Genomic DNA, 15,618 nt, shown 5'->3' on the forward strand with positions numbered 1-15,618 from the left:
GAATGCTAGTTTCTGACAATTATTTCTTTATTTTGCAGACACAACGGCAGACAAAGCGTTTGCAAAACATGGGATATTCACAATGAATATTAACTCCTTCTTGCTGATTTCTCAGAGTGACACTTGCACTATTTCTTAAACTGACAGAAGTCTTCAGTACATCAATCAAATTTGATTTATAAGCCCTTTTTATACAGAACAAAAATATTAAACACAACATGCAAGAATTTCAAAGATTTTTCTCAGTTACAGTTCATGTAAGGAAATTTGTCAATTTAAATAAATTRGGCCCTAATCTATGGATTTCACATGACTGGGCAGGGCCCGGCCCATGCACTTGGCAGCCAGGCCCACCTACTGGGGAGCCAGGGACAGCCAATGAGAATGAGTTTTTCCCCACAAAAAGGATTTATTACAGACAGAAATTCAGTGTACATTATCAACAGCTGTCACAAAGTGATTTAAATTAACCTGACCCAGACTCCAAAGAGCAAGCAGAAGAACAGTGGCAAGGGAAACCTTGTAACCTCGAGAATAACCAGACTCAGAAGGGGATACTCCAAAATCTGCTTTTTAGGGGGGTCATTGGGAGTTTGACACACTGATCTAAATCATTGTGGTGTAAGATTAAAATAATTCTCAGTAAGTTATGTTTATAGCAAGGCTTTGTTTATTGCCGTTTTAGTCTTTTTTTTTTTGCTTCCTTAGTGTAAATCATTGCATTATTTAGTTACATTTTGTGTAGATTTATTTATTCTTAATAATTTTCTAAAAGAGGTAGATTCTGTATAGATTAACGATGACATCCACTTCAATGCAGAGCTCTGTGTTAGTGTATTTATTTGTATGTTTGTAAATACATGTATTGCACCTTTGCGATAAAGAAATGGACTAAATGTTCCCCATCTTTTTTTCATACACACGCAGAAAAAGAGTGACCATAGTTCTTTTCTCTATTACAGATAAAATATTTATTTATTTCACTTTAACACAGAATATTACCTTATGTAAAAATACAATTTATATCACAATTATAGACTACGTATAAAGCCCTGAATAAAACTCTTTGGCGACATTCACATGTCAGAATTTGAAGAAAACTTCATGATGGTACACAGTGTGATCATTGCATGTTCTTAACCAACTGTCAAATTCATTATAAAACGCAGCCGCCCAAAATTGTCCGCATGCCAGTAAACGTATTTCTTTATTTTTTTCTACAAACATATTTCCATTGTTTTAAAGGGTCATAGATACAGATTCCAACAATGCATTTGGATTATAAACCAGTTTAAGATTTGGAGCCGTCTGAACACTAACATGTTGGTTATACTATCACTGATCACCAGCGTCTCCAAAGATGTCATTCTTCGTGCGCTCCATCTCTGCAAAGTCAAACTCAGTGCCCATCACGCGCTTGTAGATGTCCTTGATGTCGTCACAGGTGGTCTCGAAGTGGGTCGTTGCATCATACGTACGGGAGATAAATATCTGCAGATATCCCAGATGCATAGAAGGGAAGGGGAGTCAAACCAATGATTTATACAAAACATGTCTACAGGACTATGAATGAATAGGCTATAGCTAGGTTTCCATCCAATTGGCGACAGATTTTCATGCAAATATTCCCACCAAATGGACACAATGTATTTTTTCACTTAAATGTTCATGTAGCAAATAAAAATCTAAAGTTCAATGCGTTTCCACCACATTTTCAACTTCAATTTTCAAATGTTGTGTTACATAGCAAAATGTGCCTAGTCCTGGTCTTGGCACCTGCACTCTAGCCAATATCTTGCAGATACTGTAGTGCGGGTAGGCTGTGTGGGTTGGCTAGTCTACATTATAAGATTATTGTGGATAAGAGCGAGAACATTTTTATTTGTCAAACGGCAGTCAAGCATCAATCATAATGTCACCAGAATAAGACCCTCGATATTTATTGGAAAGCAGCATCAAACTTATCACCCTGTGAAATTCATCACCATTTATAGTATTTCATCTGTAGCCTAATAAAACTGCATGGTTTCCCAAGTCGTGGGAGGACCACACACCATATCACTTGACTCCAAATTTACCTCTATGCTAGTTTTTATATCAATATTTTCCGCATAAAGTTGTTACCACCGCCATTTCAGACACAAAAAGATCCCACCATGTCGAACGAACAAATTACCTGTCGCCATTTATAAAATTACACCAAAACTTCCTGTTTCCATTACAGCTATCATTATTTGTTTTTTAAAATATGACTTGACTCGTATAAAAACTGGATGGAAACGTGGTTAGTGTTCAGAAAATGTTTGCGCCTCATGTCGATTTCAAGGTGCAGCCCAACAAGAGGATTAGGAAATATGCACTCACCTGGCTGTCTTTTCCCATGTCGGTTGGTGCATACTGATCGCTGATGCTCACAAACCTGAGGAGAGAAGGTTTCACCAGGGTAAGGAAACATGAATTTGGAGCCAACAAAGTGCGTTACACCTCAGTCATGTGAAAATAATATTACAGCATTGAGTTCCAGTGATGTGAGCCCTAACATACTACAGTGCATTTGGAAAGTATTCAGACCCCCTTAACGTATTCCACATTTTGTTATATGTTACAGCCTTATTCTAAAATTCATGAAAGCAGTTTTTTCCCCCTTAATCTACACACAATACCCCATAATGACATTGACATGTTTTACTTAAATAAAACATTTACATAAGTATTCAGACCCTTTACGCAGTACTTTGGCAGTGATTACAGCCTCGAGTCTTCTTGGGTATGACGCTACAAGCATGGCACCCTTGTATTTGGTGAGTTTCTCCCATTCTTCTTTGCAGATCCTCTCAAGCTCTGTCAGGTTGGATGGGGAGCATCGCTGCACAGCTATTTTAGGGTCTCTCAAGAGATGTTCGATCTGGTTCAAGTCCGGGCTCTGGCTGGGCCACTCAAGGACATTCAGAGACTTGTCCCGAAGCCACTCCTGCGCTGTCTTGGCTGTGTGCTTAGGGTTGTTGTCCTGTTGGAAAGTGGGGTTGTTGTCCTTAGGGTTGTTGTCTTGTTGGAAACATTCGCCCCAGTCTGAGGTCCTGAGTGCCCTAGAACAGGTTTTCATCAAGGATCTCTCTGTACTTTGCTCCGTTCATCTTTCCCTCGACCCTGACCGAGTCTCCCAGTCCCTGCCACTGAAGAACATCCCCACAGCATGATGCTGCCACCACCATGCTTCACTGTAGGGATGATGCCAGCTTTCCTCCAGACCAAAAAGTTCAATCTTGGTTTCATCAGACCAGAGAATCTTGTTTCTCATGGTCTGGGAGTCCTTTAGGTGCCTTTTGGCAAACTCCAAGCGGGCTGTCATGTACCTTTTACTGAGGAGTGGCTTCCGTTTGGCCACTCTACCATAAAGGCCTGATTGGTGGAGTGCTGCAGAGATGGTTGTCCTTCTGGAAGGTTCTCCCATCTCCACAGAGGAACTCTGGAGCACTGTCAGAGTGACCATCAGGTTCTTGGTCACCTCCCTGACCAAGGCCCTTCTCTCCCGATTGCTCAGTTTGGCCGGGCGGCCACTTTAGGAAGAGTCTTGGTGGTTCCAAACTTCTCAAATTTAAGAATAATGGAGGCCACGGTGTTCCTGGGGACCTTCAATGCTGTACATTTTTTGGTACCCTTCCCCAGATCTGTGCCTCGACATAATCCTGTCTCGGAGCTCTACGACAATTCCCTCAACCTCATGGCTTGGTTTTTGCTCTGACATGCACTGTCAACTGTGGGACCTTATATAGACAGGTGTGTGCCTTTCTAAATCATGTCCAATCAATTGAATTTACCACAGGTGGACTCCAATCAAGTTGTAGAAACATCAAGGATGAGCTGAATACTTAAAAAAACAGAAGTACCTTATTTACTTATTTTGAATAAACTTGAAAAAATGTCTTAACCTGTTTTCGCTTTGTCATTATGGGGTATTGTGTGTAGATTGACGAGGAAATTTTGTTATTTAATCAATTTTAGAATAAGGCTGTAACGTAACAAAATGTGGAAAAAGGGAAGGGGTCTGAAAACTTTCCAAATGCACTGTATAGAATCAAAGGCCTACTTCTGTTCAATGGGCTCCAATAGATCCAGGGCCGGTTTGAGCTCCTTCTCTGGGTCATTGGTCTCCACTACGCTGCTGGCGATGGCAATGTACTTGCCCTGCGCTGCCACGTTGTGGGCCGAGGAGATCATACACACGTAGATGTCTAAAATGAAAACACAACAGATCAGTGACATATCATTCACTAAGCTCTACTAGGTGGTGTTCAGTAGGATATAAAAACTAGCTAAATGTTTTGAAACTGAACATCTGCATTTTTTCCAGGGCCCTCCCCTTTTAAAAAATTCTGTCAACACCATTCAAAAAGTCACAACATATTTCAGTGACAACTTAAACACAACACAAGGATTTATGAAATGCTTATCTACTGCTTATGAATGTGGTATGTATGGTTACGAATTTATTATTAAGTATTTATGTAGGCTAGGTATCCAGGAGTCTCACCGTGTTTCCTGTTGACCTGGATCTGAGGGATGATGATCTGGCAGGAGTTGACATCRCCGGTGTTCTTGATGGGGTGGCTCATGACACAGATGATACGGACCACTTGGCCGACCTTGCTGACTCTGTCCATGAYGTAGCTGGGGTCACAGATCAGCTGCTTACAGTGGGCTATCTAAAGAGGGAAGGTGAGATGGTAGTGGTTAGGGTTATAGGTAAGGTTAGGATGGGTTAGGGTGAAGTTTACGTTTTGGGTTAGCCAACTTCCATCTGGAAACATTCAAAATCTGTTGGTTGTATACACCGCCCTAATTAAATCGCCATTAAGAACTAATATCAAACAATATTTTATATATACACATTTGACAAAATCTTACCTCTCCCTCTGACTTGACCCCCACTACCTTTCCATTCTCCATAACAATCTCCTCTATGGGCTTGTTCAGCATGTAGGTCCCACCATAGATAGCACTCAACCTAGAGGAAGAGAAATACATTCAAAGACACAGGTGAATAGTGGAGCATGGTATTGGTTCATATTATTAGTGCCGCTGAGCAGACGCTTTTACACTTATGGTGCAGTGAGTGTACACATTTTCAGTGTGAGTATGTGATCCCTGCGGGAATTAAACCTTGGGCTCATCAACCAAAAGGCTTAAGATGGACAAATGATAATGGCGGGGAGGAGGTAAACAAGTGAATCTTACCTGGCAAAGCCTTGTGGCAGCTCCCCCAGGCCGTAGAGAGGGTAGAGGTAAGGACTCTTGCCGTATCTGGCCAGAGACTCACTGTAGAGCTTAATCCTGTTGATGGTGTCGATGCAGGGCTGRTCCAGGTAGCTGAGATCAAACAAAGAGATAACACTTCGTTATAACGTTCATGAATAAGCCATCMTAAATGCTTCTAAATATTTTAAATTTGMCACTTGTTAAAATGTAAAGTCCCCATATTTGGGGACCCTATTAGATTTGTTTTATTCAAATCAGTCTGGTATGAGAATGGTACCCCTATCTGCAAAAGCTGGGTGTCTGCGGAAAGCTGACTATCTTGGCTATTGATTGGTGCCTACAAATCTTTCATGTGACTTACTACCCTATTTGGGCATTCACAATAAATAAAATGATAAATAGAACAGCAAGAAACATAAAAAAATATTAAAGTTGATACACAAGTAGTAAGGGAAGTGAAACAGCCTATGTGCCATCTCAACTCAAGTAGTGGTGGTGATGACGGCACAGTCTGTGTCCGAAAAGGCAACCCTATTCCAAATACAGTGCACTACTTTTTTACCAGACCCCTATCGGCCCTGGTAAAAATTTGTGCACTATATATTGTGAATAGGGTGCCATTTCGGATACAGCCACTTACTCGTCTGTCCTGTAGAGCGCGAGGGCGTGGCCAGTGAAGTCCATCACATCCTGGCCCAGGCTGAACTTCTTGTACAGGTCACGCATTGTCGCCTTGTTGGGGTCGACACCCTCCATGGTTTTGGGATCGTTCACATCATAGTTGGCAACGAAGATCAAGAAGTTCCTGAAACGTCTCTTCTCGAAAATCCCCATCAAACCTAAGCGGGTGCAAAAAAAGTCAGWGAGACAGAAAAATAAAAACCTTTTGAATTAAGACTAAGAATGTGGTCCTGTGTGGCTCAGGTGAAAGGTTGTGGGTTCATTTGTGGCTTAAATTCCTGCACTCACTCACCTTAACTCACTTTGGATAAAAGCTTCTGCTAAGTGGTATACACAGTGTACAAAACATTAAGGACACCTTCCTAATATTGAATTGCACCCCCCACTTTTGCMCTCAGAACAGTCTCAATTTGTCGGGGCATGGACTCTACAAGGTGTCAAAAGCGTTCCACAGGGATGCTGGCCCATTTTGACTCCAATGCTTCCCACAGTTGTGTCAAGTTGGTTGGATGTCTTTTGGGTGGTGGAGCACTCTTGATACACACAGGAAACTGTTGAGCGTGAAAAACACAGCAGCATTRCAGTTCTTGACACATTCAAACCAGTGTGCCTGGCACTTAATATCATACCCCGTTCAAAAGGCACTTAAATATTTTGACTTGCCCATTCACACTGAATGGTACACATACACAATCCATGTCTCAATGATCTCAAGGGTTAAAAATCCTTAACCTGTCTCTTCCCCTTCTACACTGATTGAAGTGGATTTAACAAGTGATATCAATAAGGGATCATAGCTTTCACCTGGATTCAACTGGTCAGTCTACGTCATGGAAAGACCAGGTGTCCTTAATGTTCTGTACACTCTGTGTATAGCATAAGTTAATAGAATACTTGATTTACCCGACATAAAACCTTTTGCTAATCGAGTAGCATAGGTAATCCACATTATAATTGGTTACTATAAAAAATAAGCAACTGAGAAGATAACTAGGGCTGTGGCGGTCATGAAATTGTGTCAGCCGGTGATTGTCAAGCAAATAACTGCCGGTCTCACAGTAATTGACCGTTAATTAACATAGGACATGCTAGATGTGTTCGTCTTCCACGCAAAGCCTACAAGCCACTGATGCAGACCTTTGGAACATCTACATTTTAAAAAGTCTAATAAATCCATGTAATATAGCATCACATTAAATCCATGATTTATTTTAGACAGGTCTAAAGAAAATGTAGTGTATTTCAGAAGAACAGAATAGCATACTCTGAGTTGTCCTTATGTTAGGCCCTGATCTGGCTGTGGGCTACTAGTTCATTTAGCAGACAAGATTTGCTTAGAATTCCGTATAAATATTTTATAGTATGAAGAATACAATTGAACAAAGCTGAATAAAATAGAAAGGATATTTTCTCCAAACAATGAGGGAGTGTGCCCATGCGGCTATTCTGTGTTGAACGGTTAACAAAGAAACAGTTCATTTCATATGCTTAATTTAGTTATTTATGTAACTTAAGTTGTGATACAAATGTTGGGCTATATGTTCTGATTTTTAATACATTCTAAAGCTGCATAATGCGACTCCAATGATGATTTGGAAAAAAGTAGCATGAAAGGCATGAGCTCTGCTTTGTTTCATGCAGCCAGTGGCCATTATGCCCTTGGGCTGAATATAATAATTACAATTCCCTTCTCTCCACTGCGTGCCGAAGCACCTCTCACTCACATGGCTCTCAGTCACGTGATCGGGTCTTTCTCACAGGCTACAAGTGAAGACAGACACATTGAGGACTGAACTGTGTGCGTCCTTATCCAATTCCGTGGCGCATATTGAAGATATTGGATGAATTGTCCAGATTTACTTTTCATCAGCCAACAAGATGAGTTGGCCTAACGAACAGCAAAGGCACTAGCCTATGTCAATATACTATCCCTCATAGTACAAAAAAGTTCACCTAATCTATTGTGTGAGAAATAAATATTCCAAACATAGTCCGGGATAGTTGTGGGATGCGATAGACCCAAAACGTATACAACCACAAACAAAAAAACAACAACCTTGTTTTAGGCAATGAGCCTGAAGCAAAATATAACATTTTAAGCTAAACGTTGATAAACTATTATCATGACATGCCCTCGGGGGAGAATCATAGCCCCCCCCCTCTACAGTTTTATGACAGGTCATAACTACCTGGTAGAAACCCCCAGTATTGAGTGGGAGAGCCTACCAGAACAAAGAGCTTCTCTTAGTTCAAAACCCCTAATCCCAAAATGGGAGAACTAAACAATATTTCTACTTTTGAGAATGTGGGAATGATCCGTGGACACTTAAGGGACAGTCATGTCGAGTGTGTTTCATTTGGTGATCTCATGAAGTACAGAAAACACACATAACTGTATCTCCTAAAGCAGTGATTCAACTGGGGGGGGGGGGGGGGGGGGGTCGCAGGACTTGTGCAAGAATATATATATATACATTATTTTGAACGGTAACCGCCACACCTAAACTTTTATTTTGAAAGGATATTTGAAAGGATACCGCCGCACCGCTTATTGTTGCTGACTTTACATAACGTTATGACGTCGTGCGCTGCACTGCTTATTGTTGCTGACTTTGCACGTGCAGAACATCGCAGCGATGAAGTGTCTAGCTACGTTCGGACTCTGAGGGTTTTCGCGCTGCACATACTCACTGACCAAAACAATAACGTTCTTGCCCCACACATACCCACTTCAAGTGGAGATTGCTGCGTTTCTTTCGGAAAACAAGTCACCTCTGGCTGAACATTTCGATTGTGAGAAGTAGCTCGCATGGTTGCCTACCTGGCAGATATTGGTTATCTGAATTCGCTCACTTTGTCAAAGCAAGGGACGGGCACAGTCGATTTGAACAGAGGGACAAAGTGGATGCCTTCAAGATGAAGCTTACCGTTTGGGCAAATATTTCTAATGGGAGGATTGACATGTTCCCAATGATGATTTCAAGATTCAGAATCTGATAACAAAGCACACAGCGACACACTGAAAAAAACTGTTAAACAGCATCATGTCAAGCTGAAGGGAAAGTTGTGTGACTCCTTCCCGGATGAGAACAGGAGACGATTGGATACAAGGCCCCTTTCGAGTGGAGATAGGAAGCGTCACGTTGCTAAGCAAAGAAGAGGATCAGCTGGTGGAGCTGTCATTTGATCCTGGACTGAGCATGCGGATCCTGGAAACGACACTGCCACAGTTCTGGTGCAGCGTAGTGGGAGAGTATGCTGCTCTCGCCTGTCAAGCAATCAGAATCAATCATGTTACCATTTAGCACTACCTATCTCTGAAAGTGGCTTCTCTGCTATGGCAGTTGAAAACTAAAAGCAGAAACAAACTTAACAGCCAGCATGACCTCCGAGTTGCCCTTTCAAACATCACCCCAGACATGAATAAACTTATCAAACTGAAGAAAGACCCCCAGTTTTCCCACTGATGGGCCACACACACACGTGCAATAAATAAACAGGTAAATGAGTTATTGTTCAGTATGTTAATTATTATTGTTAATTAATTCTGACATTCATATATACATTTCATTGAACTGGTTAAAAATGTACACCTTTTCAAGGTTGTGAAGCTATTCATATGGTAATTGCTGATTACGAAATCCTAATGATTGTTGTTTTTCTATTTTAAACACTGGTATGTGTTACTGTTCATTAACATTATTGGACTGGTTTCGATGCCATGTTCTGAATCTAATAATTTATTACACACACTCCTGAACTGGTCGCCTTAAATGGCTTATTCTCTTGGATTGATAAATGTTCTCTCAGTTAATATGGCTGTGTAATGACTTTCTTTAATACCATAATAGTAGCCCATTGAGACAGACGATTTTGCAAGTGAAGCCTGACCAAGACGGCAGCTGCAATACAACATTAAAATATAGCTGCAATACAACAATCCATAATATTGGGTCACGACTCAATTGTCATCGTAAATTTTGGGTCCCCAGGCAAAACCAGTTGAGAACCACTGTGTTAAAGTGTACATTTCCCAGCTGTCAGGTTTACATCTAWATATTGTGAAACGTTTGCGATTAAACATGAAACTATTTGTGAAAAGATGTAATGTGATGTTAACCTTCTAAATGAGAGTAAGGATTTTTATATAAAGATTAACTAGTCAGCGCCCACGCCCATGTGAGCATAGAAATTACGTCGGTGTCATGGAACCACCCTTTTCTACCCCAGAGTATAAAACCACCCGTGATGAAATTTACATTTCATGCCAGAGACCCGCGGTAAGCCGGACGTCTCGAATGGTTAAGAAGTCAGAAAACGCCAGGACGTCGTCCCCAAGTTGGAATGGCTACAATTCTATAGGCCACGGAGACCATACAGCTGTAGTTTTGGCTACATGGCTGGAAATGGTTAAACTGAGACTATTGATCACTACAGAATAAAAGCAAATCTTAGACACAATTACAATTCTGCAGCTAGAAATTACATAAATCCAGAATGAGAATACYGACRAAGCATCTATTCTATGAGAACATTACCGAATGGTACTCTGAAGTATCCATTCTAACCACCTACAACCATGAAAGACATTGTTACTTCTGGGAAAGTTAAGCAGAGACTCTGATGAACTCTACAGGACGATTGAGTGTTTTCAACGGAGAGACAACAACGACATACGGGTGTAAATACTGTATATACATTGCAATACTTCTCGAATGAGCGGCTGTTCATGTGCAAAGGATTAGCATTTCAATGATTATAATTATCCACTGTGTGTAGTGAATCCATTCGCTCTCGCAGTCCCCACCCCTTTCCTTTGCAGTCATATCGGCTTAGCCCACTAGGGACTTTTCTATCATTGTTAGTAACCAATATCTACTGTTTGTTTTATGTACTTAGTTAGTAAATAAATAATCAAGCCAATTTGTATATTGCCGATTCATGATTTTAACTAGGTTTCATGCAGATATCCAAGGGTTTGCGACRTTCAGTAATGAGAACTGATGAGGCAATTAATAATCATTAATGGAAGACTAATTGATAAGATATTAAAATATCTGAAGAGTTAGTCGGGAAATTATAACTCTAACGCTAAACATTTCCCCRTGGTGCCCCGACTATATAGTTAATGTTTACATGATTAGTTTAATCACACAATAATTAAACCTAGAGAATATACAGTCTTCACATTTAAATATAATCCAGACAAGACACTATTAAGCTATTTATTCACATTATAAGTGCAGCAATGCGCACACGGCAGTAGGCTAAAAGCGCAAATGTTCCATAAGCAGGAAAACACCATTCTCAAAAGTGACCACAAATGCAATTATGAATGTAATGCTTTTATTATAAAGGTGCATTTTATGGTGAAAATGATCTTCCCCAAAATTAAAACTCACGTTTTCCACTTAGGCTCTACACCCTTTGTAAAGCGGATTAATGTGCTTMATTTTAAGAAGTTATTTGGCCACTTTAGTTGTGATACAAACCTTATCAAAACATATAGGCCAGGCTACATTAAGTGTGCGACTATGATTCGAAAAAGTCGCAAAAAGAAGCAAGTTTCTCATGCTGGGCATCATTCACAAGTGACAATAGGCTAATATTGTCACCCATCAGACTATTCTTGATTTAATMTTGTATTTACAAATACAAAATAATATATGTGTGAAATTTGTTTTGATTTAGAATGGACCATTATCATGCACCTGTCTCAAAACAGGGTCAGTGGGAAACAATAGATGTAATCTATGCACTTAAATAGAGAATGGAGTACGTTTTTCCCGTGGCTCATTTTCATGCCAACCAAGYAGGCTATACTCCTGTTGTAAAGATAAGCACTGTGCTTAATAAACTCAGCAAAAAAAGAAACGTTCTCTCACTGTCAACTGCGTTTATTTTCAGCAAACTTAACATGTGTAAATATTTGTATGAACACAAGATTCAACAACTGAGACATAAACCAAACAAGTTCCACAGACATGTGACTAACAGAAATGGAAATAATGTGTCCCTGAACAAAGCAGGGGGTCAGAATCAAAAGTAACAGTCAGTATCTGGTGTGGCCACCAGCTGCATTAAGTACTGCAGTGCATCTCCTCATGGACTGCACCAGATTTGCCAGTTCTTGCTGTGAGATGTTACCCCACTCTTCCACCAAGGCACCTGCAAGTTCCCGGACATTTCTGGGGGGGAATGGCCCTAGCSCTCCGATCCAACAGGTCCCAGGCGTGCTCAACGGGATTGAGATCCGGGCTCTTCGCTGGCCATGGCAGAACACTGACATTCCTATGTTGCAGGAAATCACGCACAGAACGAGCAGTATGGCTGGTCGCATTGTCATGCTGGAGGGTCATGTCAGGATGAGCCTGCAGGAAGGGTACCACATGAGGGAGGAGGATGTCTTCCCTGTAACGCACAGCGTTGAGATTGCCTGCAATGTCAACAAGCTCAGTCCGATGATGCTGTGACACACCGCCCCAGACCATGACGGATCCTCCACCTCCAAATCGATCCCCTTCCAGAGAACAGGCCTAGGTGTAACGCTCATTCCTTCGACGATAAACGCGAATCCGACCATCACCCCTGGTGAGACAAAACCGCAACTCGTCAGTGAAGAGCACTTTTTGCCAGTCCTGTCTGGTCCAACAATGGTGGRTTTGTGCCCATAGGCGACATTGTTGCCGGTGATCGCTGGTGAGGACCTGCCTTACAACAGGCCTACAAGCCCTCAGTCCAACCTCTCTCAGACTATTGCGGACAGTCTGAGCACTGATGGAGGGATTCTGCGTTCCTGGTGTAACTCGGGCAGTTGTTGTTGCCATCCTGTACCTGACCCGCAGGTGTGATATTCGGATGTACCGATCCTGTGCAGGTGTTGTTACACGTGGTCTCCCATTGCGAGGACGACCAGCTGTCCGTCCTGTCTCCCTGTAGCGCTGTCTTAGGCGTCTCACAGTACGGACATTGCAATTTATTGCCTTGGCCACATCTGCAGTCCTCATGCCTCCTTGCAGCATGCCTAAGGCACGTTCACGCAGATGAGCAGGGACCCTGGGCATCTTTCTTATGGTGTTTTTCAGAGTCAGTAGAAAGGCCTCTTTAGTGTCCTACGTTTTCATAACTGTGACCTTAATTGCCTACCGTCTGTAAGCTGTTAGTGTCTTAATGACCGTTCCACAGGTGCATGTTCATTAATTGTTATGGTTCATTGAACAAGCCTCGTGTTTAAGCCTTTTACAATGAAGATCTSTGAAACAAGACAGGGTCCTGAAAAAGGAACGTTTCTTTTTTTGCTGAGTTTATTAGGAAAGTTGATAAATATAGAAAGCTGATCCTCTTTTTAATAGAGGCTATTGCATAGCCTGTATTGCATAGCCTGTCAAATATATTRTGCAACATGAGCTCATGGGCTCTCATTAAGTGTTTGATTGGATTTGCATTGATGTGATTAGAGGGACAATAGAGTGCTGAGTAGCCTAATTGGAGAAGCCTAATTACCATGAATAAACAGTCACATGGAATTTGACTGACTTCATGATCTTTGACCGACGGTTTGGCGTTAATACAGCACCTCAACAGCCCTAGGAGTGACACAAATCTTTTTTTCTAAACTTGACAAAAAATGTATGCACTCACTGTACTGTATGTCGCTTTGGATAAAAGCATCTGGCATAGCCTATATTATAGAAATAGGCAAATGAAAATSCCATTGATATACTCACTGGAGGCTAGTGCCTCTGTCTCAGTAACCGGCACTTTGTAGATCGCTCCCTTYTTGTAGACATAGCTGCCCTCGATTACCTTGAAGTCCAGGTAACGGGTCACCTGAGTGATCAGCAACATTCGCACAAGCTGACCTGGGTATAGAAAAAAAAAAAAAAAAGAGGTAATGTTTGTTAAGGCATGCAATGGAAAACATGTCAAAACAATCCTGATGTATACCAAGACGAAACAAGCTGCTGAGGGAGAGGCCTTTGATATAATTCATAAAAAGTAGGTTACGTGGGTTGTGTTCATTAGGGCATGCGACTAATTTTTTTTTATAACATTTTGGACAAGTCCAAGTAGTCCCTTTCTGTACAGTCCCCTTTCTTCTGTGTCGTGGCTAATGAACACAAACCATCACTGAGGATTATATCTAGAATACCATGGGTGTATTCATTAGACGATGACCGTAGCAACAATTACAAAAAACATTTTGCATCAGAAGACCTTTACTCCAAATGTAAAACGTTTTGCAACGAAAACAAAAGTTTCTATTGGACAAATGCACGTTGGTTCCTCACAGTTTCATTCCGTTTGGTTCTGTTTAGGATCCTAGTGAATTGAATAGACCCCACATTGCTTTCCTACCATTGGCCATCAGAAACTTTGGGATGAGGTCCACGCTCCAGTCCCGACCTCTTCCCATGGACTCTGGAGGTTTGCCTGGAAGACTGAAGCGCTTGTACAACTGGAGGGGGACAAGAAGAAGACAAACAGAAATTATTAAACTTTGTATTATTACTTCATCAATTTCATTAATGACTTAGTTTATTTAACAATAAAACATAAAGCTGTCAGATTTTGAGTATCTGAAACTCTGTGCCTCAACTATTGATATAACACTGAGATGTGAGTGATAGCATACATAATGTAGCATATTACTATCGGTGTGATAGCACCACACAGTGGGGGCTGTGGAACCTAAGGTTAATAATCTAAAACCCTTTTGACACTACTGAGCCAAGTTAAACCAATTACTGGGTTGGCCTAGTTAAGGATCCACCATAGTTGCCGGAAGGGAATATGTGTAAAGAAAATATCCCAGTGAGCTAAGTATGGTTCAGCATTATAGTATGAAAAGGGTCATATTCATCTGGTGTGCCTTTGCTTACATCTTCCAGTGGCGTGATGGACGCACTCTCTGCTCCATAGTAAGAGTTCCTGTCCATATGAAGCACCTTCTTCCCCTTCACTGACATAATGCCAGACAGAATGCATTCCTATGGAAGAAAAAGATACGTCAGATAGCTAGGTAGCTACACATAAAGATATGTAAAAAAATATATATTTATGTTTTAAATGTGTAAACAATTTAAACAACACAGTAAAGAAAAATGTAAGCCCAGCTAGCTAACAACACAACTAGCTACCGTAACTGATACAGTAACTACTTAGCATAGCTAATTAGCTACATTTTACTATAGGGAAAATAATTGGAAATACTGTTGTATGGGAGCTGTCCCTTGTTGCTGACTGGGGAAAGTATCACCACACTCGGATAACACTACTGAGAAACATAGTAGACACCGATTTCCTGAGAAACAAAATCTGAAATTTGAGATCTAACAAACGAGCAAGCAAGCTAATTTAGCACTAATGTTAGTTAGCGGCTTGTTGGCCATGACATTAGCCTACAGATTAGCCTACACACCTAGGTTAGTAGCTGTGACCATTGTTGGACGGTTGTACTATATTGCTTTTGTCAGTTCTCACCGTTAGGCCGGTCCCGAGAACAATAACATCGTATTCTTCATCCATACTGAGTGTCCTTCTGTACTTTATCCCTAAATATATACTTTTTGTTAGTGAAAATGGAATGGCTGTTTGATAGTTAAGAAGTTGTTCGGCTGCACAGCGCAGGTAATGACACCCGTGAACGTACCCTTCTTTGTGGGTTGGCGGATGTTTTTG

General features: G+C 41.1%; 2 protein-coding genes across 2 annotated transcripts in view; one reads left to right on the top strand and one right to left on the bottom strand.

Moving 5' to 3' along the window:
• The window catches only part of LOC111952248 (protein TASOR 2), a 34,291-nt gene extending 33,391 nt beyond the window's left edge, over positions 1–900 (top strand). Inside the window, exon 21 of the mRNA XM_070435038.1 lies at positions 39–900. Within this exon, the coding sequence (XP_070291139.1) occupies positions 39–139 (101 nt within the window). The 3' untranslated portion in view covers positions 140–900. The remainder of the gene's footprint in view (positions 1–38) is intronic.
• Positions 824–15,597, bottom strand: LOC111952376 (rab GDP dissociation inhibitor beta). The gene is made up of 11 exons (XM_023970983.2): positions 15,421–15,597; positions 14,820–14,927; positions 14,296–14,395; positions 13,665–13,799; positions 5,897–6,095; positions 5,236–5,367; positions 4,906–5,005; positions 4,532–4,703; positions 4,088–4,232; positions 2,365–2,419; positions 824–1,491 (listed from the first exon to the last, which is right to left on the bottom strand). The coding sequence occupies exons 1-11, from the start codon at positions 15,463–15,465 to the stop codon at positions 1,336–1,338; spliced, it is 1,347 nt and encodes a 448-aa protein (XP_023826751.1). The 5' UTR covers positions 15,466–15,597; the 3' UTR covers positions 824–1,335.
• Positions 15,598–15,618: the final 21 nt, after the last annotated feature.

Source organism: Salvelinus sp. IW2-2015, linkage group LG26 (assembly GCF_002910315.2).
Source record: "Salvelinus sp. IW2-2015 linkage group LG26, ASM291031v2, whole genome shotgun sequence".
NCBI classification, from domain to species: domain Eukaryota; kingdom Metazoa; phylum Chordata; class Actinopteri; order Salmoniformes; family Salmonidae; genus Salvelinus; species Salvelinus sp. IW2-2015.